The sequence below is a fragment of the Salmo salar genome, chromosome 09 (genome assembly GCF_965601325.2).
Source record: "Salmo salar chromosome 09, fSalSal1, whole genome shotgun sequence".
NCBI classification, from domain to species: domain Eukaryota; kingdom Metazoa; phylum Chordata; class Actinopteri; order Salmoniformes; family Salmonidae; genus Salmo; species Salmo salar.
This window is the reverse complement of record NC_138299.1, coordinates 161,018,273-161,034,722: the sequence shown is the minus strand read 5'-3', so window position 1 is coordinate 161,034,722 and position 16,450 is coordinate 161,018,273. Positions and strand designations below refer to the sequence as shown.

At 41.6% G+C, this 16,450-nt stretch overlaps 1 protein-coding gene across 4 annotated transcripts in view; it reads right to left on the bottom strand.

Moving 5' to 3' along the window:
* The window catches only part of bicra (BRD4 interacting chromatin remodeling complex associated protein), an 85,637-nt gene extending 70,481 nt beyond the window's left edge, over positions 1-15,156 (bottom strand). For 2 of the 4 annotated variants that reach the window (XM_045724905.2, XM_045724904.2), the window contains exons 1-3: positions 15,030-15,155; positions 11,508-11,553; positions 816-861 (exon numbers count right to left, since the gene is read on the bottom strand). In XM_045724905.2, the coding sequence (XP_045580861.2) occupies positions 816-861; positions 11,508-11,553; positions 15,030-15,090 (153 nt within the window). In that variant the 5' untranslated portion in view covers positions 15,091-15,155. Of the gene's footprint in view, positions 1-815; positions 862-11,507; positions 11,554-15,029 lie in introns of all 4 variants that reach the window. The other 2 variants (XM_045724901.2, XM_045724906.2) reach the window with 2 other exon arrangements.
* Positions 15,157-16,450: the final 1,294 nt, after the last annotated feature.

Genomic DNA, 16,450 nt, shown 5'->3' with positions numbered 1-16,450 from the left:
GCCAGGATAGGACAGAACGACAGACAGAACGACAGACGCAGCCAGGATAGGACAGAACGACAGACAGAACGACAGACAGAAGGACAGACAGAACAGGCCGGAGGGAGGTCACACCACAAGGACAGCCAAAAATGCAGGCATGCAGACAGACAGGGAGAGCGAGACCGACAAACCCACCGATAACCCGGAATTGAGGAGGGGCAGCAAAGTGGTTTGGGGGGAGGGAGGGAGGGAGGGAGGGAGGGAGGGAGGGAGGGAGGGAGGGAGGGAGGGAGGGAGGGAGGGAGGGAGGGAGGGAGGGAGGGAGGGAGGAAAGAAAGCGAAGCAGAAGAGGACTAGTGTTAGACTAGTACTGGTCATTGTGGATTAACCAGACAGACCAACCACACAGACCAGTCAGTCACACAGACCAGTCAGTCACACAGACCAGTCAGTCACACAGACCAACCATACAGACCAGTCAGTCACACAGACCAGTCAGTCACACAGACCAACCACACAGACCAACCACAAGCAGTAGCAGAGCCATGGACACAGAAACCCCCTTGGAGAGCGACGGGAAGGTGGGTATGCACAAGGTGTGTGTGTGTGTGTGTGTGGTAGCCAGTGTGCGTGTTTGACCTCAATGTGTCACTGACTCTACGCCCAAGAGAAGTAGCCTGTTCTATTAGCTGATATCTGGTGTTTGGAAGTCAACCACACCCATCCTCATTGTCAGGTCAACTGCTATGAAACACAACCCAGCTAACTCCTTAGCTTGGTAAGTACAATAGAAGCATCGTAACCATCCTTGCAGGGAAACAGCAGCCGCTTACATGAATCTCTGATCCATGAAGAAAATCGTTGAGTGCTTCTGGGTCACTGTGGAGAGAGGAACATCGGTCAGACAGACAGCCAGGTAGTCATAGGAACATCGGTCAGACAGACAGACAGCCAGGTAGTCATAGGAACATCGGTCAGACAGACAGACAGCCAGGTAGTCATAGGAACATCGGTCAGACAGACAGACAGCCAGGTAGTCATAGGAACATCGGTCAGACAGACAGACAGCCAGGTAGTCATAGGAACATCGGTCAGACAGACAGGCAGCCAGGTAGTCATAGGAACATCGGTCAGACAGACAGGCAGCCAGGTAGTCATAGGAACATCGGTCAGACAGACAGACAGCCAGGTAGTCATAGGAACATCAATCAGACAGACAGACAGCCAGGTAGTCATAGGAACATCGGTCAGACAGACAGGCAGGTAGTCATAGGAACATCGGTCAGACAGACAGCCAGCCATAGGAACATCGGTCAGACAGACAGACAGACAGTCATAGGAACATCGGTCAGACAGACAGACAGCCATAGGAACATCGGTCAGACAGACAGACAGCCATAGGAACATCGGTCAGACAGACAGACAGCCAGTCATAGGAACATCGGTCAGACAGACAGGCAGGTAGTCATTGCGGTCACATCTATTTCTCTGTCTCAGTATCCACACTTACTACCTAGTAGAGTTGAGCAGTATCTAGATGTTCATACCATCATTTACCGTCCTTCTCTCATCCTGTGATTTACGCTATTACTGCCGAAATTCACAAGGGGGCGCCATTTTTTTGTTGTTGATTAGATAAAAATAAAAATGCCCACTGGCCATTTATTATCAGAATGCTAACAAAAATTTCAAAAAAAAGGTGAGGGACAAAATTGGCACAAGTACTAACGAAATTTCCACAGAGGCTGCTAGCTAAATATGCTAATGAGCGCTAAAATGAAAATAAACGAATTACAAAAAGACATAACTTGAGCTGGATTGCCTATATTAGGTAGTAGCTAACAAATTTCAATTTTTGTTGAGTTTCGACATTTACAAGAGAATATGAACGAGAGGGATTGTACAAATGGCATGCATGTCTGAAGGAAGAACAGTGGTGGATCTGGAACAGCATGTGTACCACCTGCTGTGTCCGTGTGGAGTCTGAAGTCGCGAGGGCAAACGGGCCTGCCTGCTCTGCTCGGGCAGAGAACGAAGAGGAGAAAATACGCAAGGAAATCAAGATCGTAGCGGCAGCTGTACAGATAATTCATCCAAAGCCCTAGGACTTCTCAAAACAAAACAAAAATCTAACACTATACTCACCAGTGGAGGCGACCTCCTAATAATGTCTGGAACGGAGCGAATGGAATGGCATCAAGCACATGGAAACCATGTTTGATGTATTTGATACCATTCCACCTATTTCTGCTCCAGCCATTTCCACGAGCCGGTCCTCCCTAATTAAGGTGCCACCAACCTCCTGTTACACGATGCCCCGTCTCCTTATTAATTCAGCTACTTTACGGAGATAACTAGCAAGTTACACATCTGGATTCACCAGCTCCTGCATTCTCCCGTTGTGCCATTAACAACAAAAAACAGGTGACTGGCTCAACTGTTCTGGGGAACTACAGTGAGCTCCATAATGTAAAATAATGTGACGGGTGAAATGAAAAATGCAATCTGCTTTATCTCCTAAAGTATTGCACAAGTTGACTGCAGGTATTTACTTTAAAAGTAGCTATAAATATTCAAATTTATTGAAAAACTTCAAAGAAATTGTTTTAACATTAACTTTGGACAAGCTCGTCACTTGTGTCCCTGCCCCCCCCCCCAAAAAGGTATGTAAAACCATTTTTTACCTTACTGTATGATGCGAGGAACCACTTTACAATATAAAAATTACCACCATATTTTTTTTAACATAGAGAATCAAACAAAATGGAGGCTACACACTGCCCATTGGCTTCTCTCCATATTCAAGCCAGTCTCAAAATACAACACTGCCCCTTTACGTTTATCCTGGAGGATGGTTCGCCACCCTTGGTAGCCAATCAAAATATTACAATTACAACTAAATAAACACACTTGGTAGCCTAAGCGCGAATATTCCAAAATGAAATTAGCGGATAAACACAAAAGCACACCACAGGCTGTTTCATGTGACAGAGATGAAAATATTAATTAGAAATTAAGAGAGGAGATTTGAAAGATGCATCAATAAGACCAGGATTAATAAAACCGGGATTAAGCCTTTGGCTGCTGGACAATAAATGAAAGTCGATTTTGAAAATAGAACATGAGAGAACTGCTGGTTTCAGCTCGGATAGTTTGAAACTAAGACAGACATGCTTCATAAAATTACATAAAAACATCCAGGTTTTAAAACAATTAAGTTTATAGTTAAATTGTTTCCAAATGCTGACCGCCTCTGCTCTGATTCAAGGTGGGTAACGCGCGGTGCAAAGTAGGCACGGCCCTTTACTCTTAGGTGTGATGACCATTTGATCAGAACGATCCATGCCTTAATTTGATCAGAACGATCCGTCCACAGAATCAAGTCTTTAGGATGTTAAATGGTAATTATCCATCATTATATTAGTCAAACATGACTGGCGTTTAGCCTGACTAATTCCACATTTTGTTGTGTTACAGCCCAAATTAAAAAAACATATTAAATAGTTCCCCTCCCCATCTTGACACAATACCCCATAATGACATCACAATACCCCATAATGACATCACAATACCCCATAATGACATCACAATACCCCCATAATGACATCACAATACCCCCATAATGACATCACAATACCCCCATAATGACATCACAATACCCCCATAATGACATCACAATACCCCATAATGACATCACAATACCCCCATAATGACATCACAATACCCCCATAATGACATCACAATACCCCATAATGACATCACAATACCCCATAATGACTAAAGTGAAAACAGGTTTAGACATTTTTGCAAATTTATTGAAAATACAGAAATCTCATTCACATAAGTATTCACACCCGAGTCAATACTTTGTAGAAGCTTTGGAAGCGATTATAGCTGTGAGTCTGAGTAAGTCTCTAAGAGCTTTCCACACGTGGATTGTGCAACATTTGCCCATTATTCTTTTTTTTTTTTTTAATTCTTCAAGTTGGTTGTTGATCATTGCCAGACAACAATTTTATGGTTTTGCCAGATTTTCAAGTAGATTTAAGTCAAAACTGTAACTCGGCCACTCTGGGAACATTTCCTGTCTTCTTGGTAATCAACTCCAGTGTAGATTTGGCCTGGTGTTTTAGGTTATTGTCCTGCTGGAAGGTGAATTCTTCTCCCAGCGTCTGGTGGAAAGCAGGTTTTCCTCTGGGATTTTGCCTGTGCTTAACTCCATTCCCTTTCGGTTTTTGTTCTGAAAAAACTCCAAGTTCTTAACTGACTTGAAAACAGAGTTTAACGGCTGTGATAGTTTTCAACAACATTGCAGTTACGCCATAATACTAACCTAAATGACAGAGTGAAAAGAACAAAGCCCGTAAAGAACAATAATATTCCCAAACGTGCAGCGGGTTTGCAACAAGGCACTGAAGCAATACTGGAAAGCAATTCACTTTTTATCCTGAATACAAAATGTTCTGTTTGGGGAAAATCCAATAAAACACATAAAGTACCACTCTCCATGTTTTCAAGCATAGTGGTGGCTGCATCATGTTATGGGTATGCTTGTAATTGTTAAGGATTGGGGAGTTTATCAGATCAAAAAATAAATAAATAAAAATAATAATAATTTCAATAAATTAGCAGTCATTTCTAAAAACATGTCACTGTGTCATTATGGGGTATTGTGTGTCGGGCGAGAAATCCATTTTGAAATTTGTGAATTTAACGCAACAAAATGTGGAAGAGGTCAAGGGGTATAAATACATCCTGAAGGGTCTGCCAATGGCGGCGAGCTTTACACCACTCCCGCCGAAGCTTGGCATTGCGCATGGTGATCTTAGGCTTGTGTGCGGCTGCTCGGCCACGGAAACCCATTTTCATGAAGCTCCCGACAAACAGTTCTTGTGCTGACGTTGCTTCCAGAGGCAGTTTGGAACTCGGAAAATGGGACCAATGTTTGACATTGGAATCAAAATTTCAAAATGGATTGAAACAAAAAAAAAATACACAAAATCATATTTATGCAGTTCCTTATGTGTACTTAATAAGAGGTATATGCACCCATTACTCCACTGACACGAAAACATAGGACTATAAAACATGTTAAGTAGGGCTCGTACAGATATTGGCAAGTGAAATTCAATGACTTTCAGGGACTTTTTTTAAGCACTTAAATTGTAATTTTGAAAGACAATGTTATACAATTGTATAATGTATATTATAAATGGTATATATAGGGCTTTACATATATGGTTTTACCGCAACAGAGTAGCGCAACATCTCTCAAAAAACAAATAAGGGAACAAAAGAACTTATAAATTGGCTAGAATAATTACAAGGACATTTCAAACTCCAAATTCAACTGCAAACTGGTGAGGCCCCAAAAAAGGTGACCATTTTTTTTGTGTTGCACTGAAACAAAATGCAGGTTTTAACTAATTAAACAACAAAGAATATAAATCTACATGACGAGTCTCTGTGTGTAAAATAAAAAGTGGTTCATGTGAACCTAACACACACAGCAGCTAAACATTTTTTTTTTTTTTAAAAAGCAAATCCAATGTTATTTGTTGACCAAGACTTTGCTGCAAATGACACTCAAGTTTTGAGAAGAAAAAAGAAACAATACACTAATATTGCAGTTAGCCACGACAGCCTTTATAATAGAATGTGTATGACCACACACACACACACACACACACACATCTAAATATTGCATTTAGGGGGAAAAAAACATCATAAAGTTGAAATAGAATGAAACAAACAGCCATTCTATTTTTTGCTGTGGCCACTGTAGTAGACATCGATCAAGTGTACAAGGCTACATGTGTGCAAAAATAAAGTTCACTCAGTAAAACAATTTACATAATTCCCCCCCCCCCCCCTCACTCACTCACACACACACAGTTACTGTCAAGTTCAACACAACAAAAACACTCTTTGGGTTACACTGCACATTATTACACTGTACGCTTTCTGCCTGTGGACATCAGTTCTACGATATGCCAGCAGAGCATGAGACCCTTTTGTTGATATAATTGATCTCTTTGTCTTTCAGGCAGAGAGTACACCTGGCATAACCCCTTTTTTTTTATCCACTGTATTGAAAAAGGGAAAGTGTTGTGGTGTTTCTTTCACCTCTATAGAGGCATCCAGTTTAAGCCAGGGCCACAACTCCAGCTACACTTGACCCCTGAATCCACTTGTTTAACAAGCAACGCCTCATTTTCATCCTAATTCTCTCATTCTGAAAATTAAACCACATACTGTAGAGGGAAAACATCAGTTCACAGATAGTTAGTTTGTTTTGCTAGTTAACATTTCACACAAATTGCCAGGGTCCAGTAAGCAACTAATGCGTTATAACTCGAGGAAGTGTGGTGCCTAAAATCTCCCCCCTGCCAGAATTCGGCATGGCCATTTGACTCTAGCCACAAAATTAAGAAAATTAGAGGGGCCCCCCCCCCCCTTCTAATTTCCTTAATTGTGTGGCTAGAGTCAAATAAATACTTTTTGTGGCACCTCAACATGAGGTACCAAAAATGATTCTGAAGTGTGCCAGGTCTTGCGGTCCCAAGATAGAAGAAGGGTAATTAATGTGTGTTACAGAGGGAGGGAGTGAAATGCAGGCAAGCAATAAACATTTCACAACATCTACTAGTGGGAATAAGACATGGGAGAGATTACGAATTTTGGCAAAAGAGATTTATTTATAGACTAATAAACTTGAAACAAATAGCCAAACACTAAAACCGCAAACATTACTAGTGCCTTCCCCACGATCAAACCGCCATAAAAAAAAAAAATGTTTTAAATGAAACGCAGCCTAACGTGATCATTGACAGCTGCCTTGAAGGACACAAATAAAATAAAAATAGCTTTCTGCTACTAAAACTCAGTGATATGAAGGTTTAAACTGAGCAGAAATCTTAACTAACAAGCAAGTTGCAGCAATGAAGAACTGAGTGTGTGCGCAGGCACAACAAGGCAAGGAGTCTTATACAGTACTTGTTAATACTAGTTACTAGTTAACACTAGTTACTAGTTAACACTAGTTACTAGTTAACACTATTAGCGCATTGGTTAGGTTACCACCGTTAGCTTAGCTTATCTGATGTTGTAACATTAACTAGCTGGCTGTCTGACTTTATTAGCCAGCTAATTCTCAAACCAACTCAATTATTTGATCGGCTAAAATTGGCTAATGTTGCTCAAAATTTCTTCGACTAGCTAACGGAGAATTGGATCCAGCTACTAAAGTTAACAAGATACTTAATAACAACGCTAACAAATACTTGTTTCACCACCACACTTTCCCCCTCATCTCAAACTTTCCAGAAGCCCGTTGTTTTTCCGGTAACAGCTCATGAAGTAGGTTTCATCACCTTCTCTCTCTCCTCCCCCCCGGTCTCCGTGGTCCGTATTCTCGCCTACCTCTTCGTTATCGTCCAGGGACGCGCTGCTGTAAATTAAAGTGACAAACTGCTGTCTTTTTGATGCTGTAACTAGTCAATTGTTTGTCTCTTGTCTCTCTCCAGTCTCCTGCTGCATTCTGTTGATATGGGAATGATTGGTTGAGCCTTGGATACAGCCAGTATCGCTTACAAACCGCGCGTCCACTCGTTCGCTTACAGCCAGTAGTGATCCAAGCCCCCGCTCAAAAAACATCTTCCCATCTGATCTACACGATTCACTATAGGCCACCTATTTTGGAAATTAAAACGCGCGCCTAAAGGTGGCTAGTTTGGATCCCTGAAGTAGACTACTTCAAGCCCCTTGGTATTGAATTTTTTGTTGTTGCTGGAAACAAAAATGTATTTGTCATGATATTTTCATTAGCAGATCATATTGAGTAGCCCCACTAGGCTGTAATTTGTTGTCATTATATACAGAATAATTAATAGGAATAGTGTTGGGTGTTGCGCAATAGTGTTTCCTAAATAATTGCGCACAGAAGGCTCCGTGTCCAATCCGCGGCACACACAAAAAAAATAAACATATGAAAATATTCCCTTGATGCCTTCTCTGTTAAATCTAACGAGACCCTGCTGCAAATGAAGCAGACAGCAACAGATTATCAACATCAATTCACTAGGGATATTAGACCCAACGTCTTCACCGCATAACAACTGAGACTGCAACATTTTTAAATGGATATTCCTCGCAGACACTTTCTGGTTCATATGGGCTGTTGTTGCACTGGATGCACTGTCACTACAGCTTGTCACTGTTGACCGTCATTCAACAACAACAACAACAACATCCTTAAAATGGTTCAGATGATGTGTGAAAATATCGCAACTTAATTAAAAACAGCTCGATATCAAAAATCGTATTTGTCGGATTTGTGCGGAATACAAGTGTTAGACCTTACCGTGAAACGGCCTTAACCAACAAGGCAGTTAAGAACATATTTACTAACTATTTATTTAAAAAGACAAAGTAAAAACTAAAAAGTAACAATAAAATAACGAGGGTATATACAGGGTGTTACGGTACAGAGTCAATGTGGAGGTTATATACAGGGTGTTACGGTACAGAGTCAATGTGGAGGCTATATACAGGGTGTTACGGTACAGAGTCAATGTGGAGGTTATATACAGGGTGTTACGGTACAGAGTCAATGTGGAGGCTATATACAGGGGGTACCGGTACAGAGTCAATGTGGAGGTTATATACAGGGTGTTACGGTACAGAGTCAATGTGGTAGGCTATATACAGGGGGTACCGGTACAGAGTAAATGTGGAGGCTATATACAGGGTGTTACGGTACAGAGTCAATGTGGAGACTATATACAGGGTGTTACGGTACAGAGTCAATGTGGAGGCTATATACAGGGTGTTACGGTACAGAGTCAATGTGGAGGCTATATACAGGGTGTTACGGTACAGAGTCAATGTGGAGGCTATATACAGGGTATTACGGTACAGAGTCAATGTGGAGGCTATATACAGGGGGTACCGGTACAGAGTCAATGTGGAGGCTATATACAGGGGGTACCGGGTACAGAGTCAATGTGGAGGCTATATACAGGGGGTACCAGGTACAGAGTCAATGTGCAGAGGTACAGGTTAGTTGAGGTAATTTGTACATGTAGGTAGGGGTAAAGTGACTAGGCATAGATAACAAAACAGCAAGTAGTAGCAGTGTAAAAACAAAAAGGGGGGGGGGGGGGGGTGTCAATGTAAATAGTCCGGGTGGCCATTTGATTAATTGATAATTAGTCTTATGGATTGGGATTAGAAACTGTTAAGGAGTCTTTTGGTCCTAGACTTGGCACTCTGGTCCCACTTGTCGTGTGGTAGCAGAGAGAACAGTCTGACTATGGTGGCTGGAGTCTTTGACAATTTTTTGGGTCTTCCTCTGACACCGCCTGGTATAGAGGTCCTGGATGTCAGGAAGCCCTGCTCCAGTGATGTACTGGGCCGTACGCACTACCCTCTGTAGCTCCTTACGGTCGGATGCCGAGCAGCTGCCATACCAGGCGGTGATGCAACCAGTCAGGATGCTCTCGATGGTGCAGCTGTAGAACTTATTGAGGATCTTGGGGACCCATGCCAAATCTTTTCAGTCTCCTGAAGGGGGGGGAAAAGGCTTTGTCGTGCCCTCTTCACGACCGTCTCGGTGTGTTTGGACCATGATAGTTTGTTGGTGATGTGGACACCAAGGAACTTGAAGCTCTCAACCTGCTCCACTACAGCCCCGTCGATGAGAATGGGGGGTGTGCTCTGTCCGCTTTTTCCTGTAGTCCACAATCATCTCCTTTGTCTTGATCACGTTGAGGGGGGGGGGGGGGGGTTGTTGTCACCACTCCTCCCTATAGGCTGTCTCATCGTTGTTGGTGATCAGGCCTACCACTGTTGTGTTGTCAGCAAACTTAATGATGTTGCAGTCATGGGTGAAGAGGGAGTACAGGAGGGGACTGAGCACGCACCCCTGAGGGGCCCCTGTGTTGAGAATCAGCGTGGCAGATGTGTTGTTACCTACCCTTACCACCTGGGGGCAGCCCGTCAGGAAGTCCAGGATCCAGTTGCAGAGGGAGGTGTTTAGTCCCAGGGTCCTTAGCTTAGTGTTGAGCTTTGAGGGCACTATGGTGTTGAACTCTGAGCTGTAGTCAATGAATAGCATTCTCACACAGGTGTTCCTTTTGTCCAGGTGGGAAAGGGCAGTGTGGAGTGCAATAGAGACTGCGTCATCTGTGGACCTGTTGGGGCGGTATGCAAATTGGAGTGGGTCTAGGGTTTCTGGGATAACGGTGTTGATGTGAGCCATGACCAGCCTTTCGAAGCACTTCATGGCTACAGACGTGAGTGCTACGGGGCGGTAGACATTTAGGCAGGTTACCTTGGCGTTCTTGGGCACAGGGACTATGGTGGTCTGCTTGAAACATGTTGGTATTACAGACTGGGTCAGGGAGAGGTTGAAAATGTCAGTGAAGACACATGCCAGTTGGTCAGCACATGCTCTGAGTACACGTCCTGGTAATCCGTCTGGCAAATGCGCATCCAATAGGTATTCTGCCACGTTAATGACACTATCGAATTTGGGTTTTAAGTATCAAGGTAAAGGTGAGTCTTTCGATTTTACAATTATGTACATTTTTTTGGGGGGGGGGGGGATTTGTGAGCCAATGAAAACTGTTTTCACTCCGTATCATAAGGAGACTGTAAATGTTAGGTAGTTAACGATGCATTTCTGAGAACTGTCCGAAAGCTAGATCCAGGATTCTTACAGGGTTCAATTTCAATGTCTTATTTAACCGATTCATCTATGATATAAGGACAACTTACACTGCCATAAATGCAAGGACAGAAAAGTAAATGTTTTATGTCACACCATTTTGGATAAATCCGTCAAGAAACCAACCACGATAAAGAGTTAAACATAGGTTTTAAAATCAACTCGTGAATTTTATCGAATATACCCATGTTCCCCCCTTATATATCTTAATGTTATTACATGAAAATAATTTGTAGATTATTATTCAATGACCTTATCAACAGCTGTAACAAGTTGTCCAGTGTAGGAAATCCTTACTGATCCCTTACTTTCTAAAGACTCGTAAAAACAGATTGAAATATTATTTACACTGTTAGTCTCTATGATCTGAGTAATGGATACAGTGATCTGTTTTACTTGACGTTAAACGTCGAACCCTGTGACGGTATTGAAAAAAAACATCCTGTGTCTATTTTAGAAATACCCCCCAGGTATAGGGTAGTATACCGCCCAAGCCTACTAGCTCAGCCATCCCTGTAGCTCAGTTGGTAGAGCATGGTGTTTGCAACGCCAGGGTTGTGGGTTCAATTCCCACGGGGGGCCAGCACAGAAAAAAAAAAAAAAATGTATGAAATGTATGCATTCACTACTGTAAGTCGCTCTGCTCTGGATAAGAGTGTCTGCTAAACGACTAAAATGTACTACATAGACTGAACCAATGTCTTGGTCAGGTATACTAGATGTTGTGTACAGTGGATAGTAGAATATAAATCAATACAGTTTAATGAGAATTAATAGTTTGGATATATGAACTCACCAAATGACATCTAGCAGGCACCTGCCATCTTCATCGTCCATGTCAACTGAAAACACACACACACCCCCCACCAACAATATTTAGTTCAATACATCAATCATTACATCCACCACTCCAGTATAAATAGAGGTTTACAAACAATATCCTTCAGATTTTCTATTCAGACAAGCTGCTACCAAACTGACAACAATACTGCCTTGTCTGTTGGGGGCACTTAAAGTGTAAAGTCGTAGGCTATATCAAAACAGAGCTTGTGTAATCCTTTTTGGTAAATCAACATACTATCAACAAGGTGTAGCCTATGTTTAAGATACTATGCAAACAAACACTAACTGCATCATTATTGCATGAATATTCATTTCGAACGTGTATCTCTTTAAAAAAAAAAAAGGGTTTTTATAAGTTCCCAGAATCCAACCATCCAGGAAGTGCTGTGAGGAGGTTCTCTGTCTAATTGTAGGAAAACTGAAATTTGTCCTTCCAACTTGGCTGCAGGCAAAGTCTGATAACCGTTTTTAGGGGGAAGTTGTATTTTCTACATTTTCTGTTCTGGTCGATATAAAATTCCAGTGTTTTAATTGCTATATTGTATTTACATCGCCACCATGGCCTATTTATTGCCTTTACCTCCCTTATCTCACCTCATTTGCTTACTTTGAATATAGACTTATTTTTCTACTGTATTATTGACTGTATGTTTGTTTTACTCCATGTGTAACTCTGTGTTGTTGTATGTTGTCGAACTGCTTTGCTTTATCTTGGCCAGGTCGCAATTGTAAATGAGAACTTGTTCTCAACTGGCCTACCTGGTTAAATAAAGGTGGAATAAATAAATAAATAAAAGACTTCCACCGAGGTCCTAGGCTACAGTACACGTTAGTTACAAGGTTCTGAACCTAAAACAAAGCATTGTGATTCCACGATACTTGATTTTCCCCCCCAAAAAAGAAAACATCACCAAAATGATGCCAGTGTATTGATGTGTCCGGAAGGCTTTCATTGTTGTGATTCTGAAATGGTCAGATAGTTAGCAACAATGACAAGAAGCTGCTAAGTGGGGGTCCCGTGTGGCTCAGTTAGTAGAGCATGGTGTTTGTGGGTTCGATTCCCACGGGGGGACCAGTAGATCGCTGCTAAGTGGGGGTCCCGTGTGGCTCAGTTAGTAGAGCATGGTGTTTGTGGGTTCGATTCCCACGGGGGGACCAGTAGATCGCTGCTAAGTGGGGGTCCCGTGTGGCTCAGTTAGTAGAGCATGGTGTTTGTGGGTTCGATTCCCACGGGGGGACCAGTAGATCGCTGCTAAGTGGGGGTCCCGTGTGGCTCAGTTAGTAGAGCATGGTGTTTGTGGGTTCGATTCCCACGGGGGGACCAGTAGATCGCTGCTAAGTGGGGGTCCCGTGTGGCTCAGTTAGTAGAGCATGGTGTTTGTGGGTTCGATTCCCACGGGGGGACCAGTAGATCGCTGCTAAGTGGGGGTCCCGTGTGGCTCAGTTAGTAGAGCATGGTGTTTGTGGGTTCGATTCCCACGGGGGGACCAGTAGATCGCTGCTAAGTGGGGGTCCCGTGTGGCTCAGTTAGTAGAGCATGGTGTTTGTGGGTTCGATTCCCACGGGGGGGACCAGTAGATCGCTGCTAAGTGGGGAGTCATAGGTGGTTCTTTCCGCTAGTTGTGTCTTGTTGTTGATACCACATCTTGTTTTGAGGTGTTTTGACTGAGGTCACGTCTATGCTAATAACGGCTCAAATTCGCTAGCAAGCTAACCAACAACTAACAATGTATTTGAGATACATGCGCAAATCTATTTATGTTTTAATAAACATTTGGAGACTAAATTGAGTTTAAGTGTTGTCAACAACCTAAGCCAAACCTGTCTGTTTTGGGGTTGGGGTAAAACACATGGTGTTGGCTTAGGTTGCTGTTAACATGGAAACTATTTTTATCATCTCCAATGTTTATTGAAAACATAAAAAATAAAAGTTGCACAATGAGTACTTGTCTCTCAAATACATCGTTACAGTTGGTTGACGTTTGCTTACTAGTAAATATTAGCATAAACGTGACACCAGTCAAAACACCTGATGGTGTCAAGATCTAACGAGCTACTGGTCACAGATCTGAGCAGAACAAAGCGTTTTAACAACATACTAAAACCAACAGACAACAACCAGCTTGAAATATTAATAGGACAGGGAAAAAAATTAAAAACTTTCCAGATGTATTTAACTTGTCTCACCCAGAACGTCAGGACTAAAGACATACATAGCCTATTGATTATCAGTGATCTGAAATCTTAATTCATGCTCTTGAATATATTTTGTATCTTTCTATTAAAACCCCCCCCGCCCCTCCAAAAAAATGTGAGCATGACAATAAAAAGTTATATTTATAGGCAAAGTTAAGCATGCATGAACATAACACCTCGGCTTGAATATCACCATAACAATAAAATGTGATGCTCTTCCTTGAACAAACCACCTTCTGGGTTAAAAACGCGCGTTTTTCCACTCACTCCCTTATCATTCAATGTTCAGATTTTTTTTTTGTTACATGTATTTTCTATACAAGTAGAGAGCAGAATAAGATCTGAATTGATTGAGGCCGAGTGTTGATGTTACTAGTACACAGTGCGGAGATGAAACGAGCGGTGTTTTAAACCTCTCCAGAGAAACCAGCGGAGAACATCTGACATTAGGTAGGCGGAGACGAGCGGAGGATTTGCGCCGAAAAACGGAAAAAAAACACAGTGTTGGATATATATATATATATTTATATAGAGAGGACAACTGTCCATTTGCCGCTCTCCATAATGCTGGTTGGTAGCTAAGCCATTGCACAGCCAGCAGAGGAGAAGAGCGGTGCGCAGCATATGAATGGAGGGATAACTGCGAGCGGCTAAGCTAAGCTAGCTTTGGTGGTTTCCACTTAACGTTGTATATACCTCCAATGTAGTTTACATGATCATATACATTGGTTTTTTTTGCCTTGTTGTTTCCTCTAAAAAAAACAATTCGCGTGTTCGTTCGATGTCTATTTGTCTGAATCTGTTAGCTATTTTTCAACCTTTTGATGCATAGCTTTCATTTCGTTAGCATTAGCTGCTAGGTGGCTAACATCCTATCAACATTCTGGTGATAAAAACAGATTCAGACTTTTTGGTTTACATTTGACAATGTAAAACATCACAAGCGGGTTCACTACTATCGAAACACTTGTAATGCACGGTAGAGTTGCATCTTAGCTTCCCCGATGCATTATTTGGTTTGCTTTAATAAAAATGTAATTGCGTAGCCAGCTCTCCTTTGCAAGCAAAAACCTGAGTTAATGTTGGAATAGTCTTGGACCAGGGGGGTATGCTTGGGAATTGGTTGGAAAATGAAAACGCTTTGCCTCGCCGTGCAGGACTACGGCATTTAGATCAAGGCAGATGCGAGGTATGCAATTCGCTTGCAGTACGCAAATGTTGTAGCTTTAATATAGTTATTGAGATTAATAGAGAAATTGCTACATTGTAACAAACTCACCCGAGACGATAGAGGTGCAGGCAGCGCGGGGTCTCCGGGACAGCCTTGCACGGGTTTCCATACAGGACCCAGCTACAGGCAGGAAATAGAGGACCGATGAGTTCGCCTGTTTAAAAAAAATCAGTGTTTTGTGTGCCATTCAATAGAACTAAAAATTATAATAAATCCCTCAACCTTTCATGAACCTTGAGCGCCAGTTTATCTATCATAGTAAAACAGCCAATGAACCAAGTAAAAAAAAAAAACATCTCTGTCATACAGATAATTATATGGCTGCAAACCTTTTTTACTGTCAATAAACAAAACATATTTAAACAATGTGCAGTTTTGTAATAGCTTTAAGCGTATATCCACTGTTAGAAACTAATAAGAGACATTATCACTTGTATTTACCATCATAATTCAACTGGTTTGAGGTTATGCTATTAGCATTTTATATCTGAGATTGATGTAATAACCAATCCATGTCTCAAGGCTTAAAACTCCTTGTTTAACCTGTCTTCCCCCCTTCATTTACAGCTGCAGGACGTTTTTTTCTTGAGCGGATGGTCAGAAATATACGAATATAATTACAAATAATTTGTAGACTGCAAATTGAATGCAAGAAGCCCAAACATATATAATATTTCACTAAAACATAATAATTTCAAACCTTGTTTACATTTGTATACAATCACGTGTCTCTATTATGTGTGAGAATACTAGGGAACAGATTTGTAAAATGTAAAAAAAAAAACTTGGAGCTAATTTCCTTAAGTTTTTACAGTCTTTTATGTCTAACCATGAAAATAAATAAATGTTTTTTTTTTTTGCTCCGAAAAAACTTGAGTGGGCCAAATAAAAATCACCTGTGAGATGCTAGTTGGGGAACCCTGACCTAGACTGAAGTGGACTTAACAAGTGATCATAGCTTTCACCTGGTCAGTCCATGTCATGGAAAGAGCAGGTGTTCTTAATGTTTTTGTCCATTGCATTGAAATACCAGTAGGTATGTGTCCTGAAGTAAATACACGGCTATCCACCTCTGCCTCACAGCTGCATTAGTGACAAAGCAATTTTATTTGTGACTAAATATATCTTGTTATGTGATTGGCCAATATCAACAAACAAAAAAAAGGGCATGATCAGTTAAATCATGACTACAAAAGATGTTAGGTCATTTACATACAGGGAAAATTATTGGCAGTTTAAAGAGCTATATTTCCTGGGGGCGTGGTTTGGGTTGTTGTTTACACTCAGTGATTGGTTGAATTTGAATGAGGACTAGAGATCATTTGTCCATTTGGGTGTGGTTACAGAATGTTCTTCTATAGTTGATTTTGACGCTACACTGAAATCATATATCATGAAAATGTACACACATTGGCCTTTTTCATAAAAATCATATAGCCATGGTGTTGAATGAAACATGTCATTTGTGA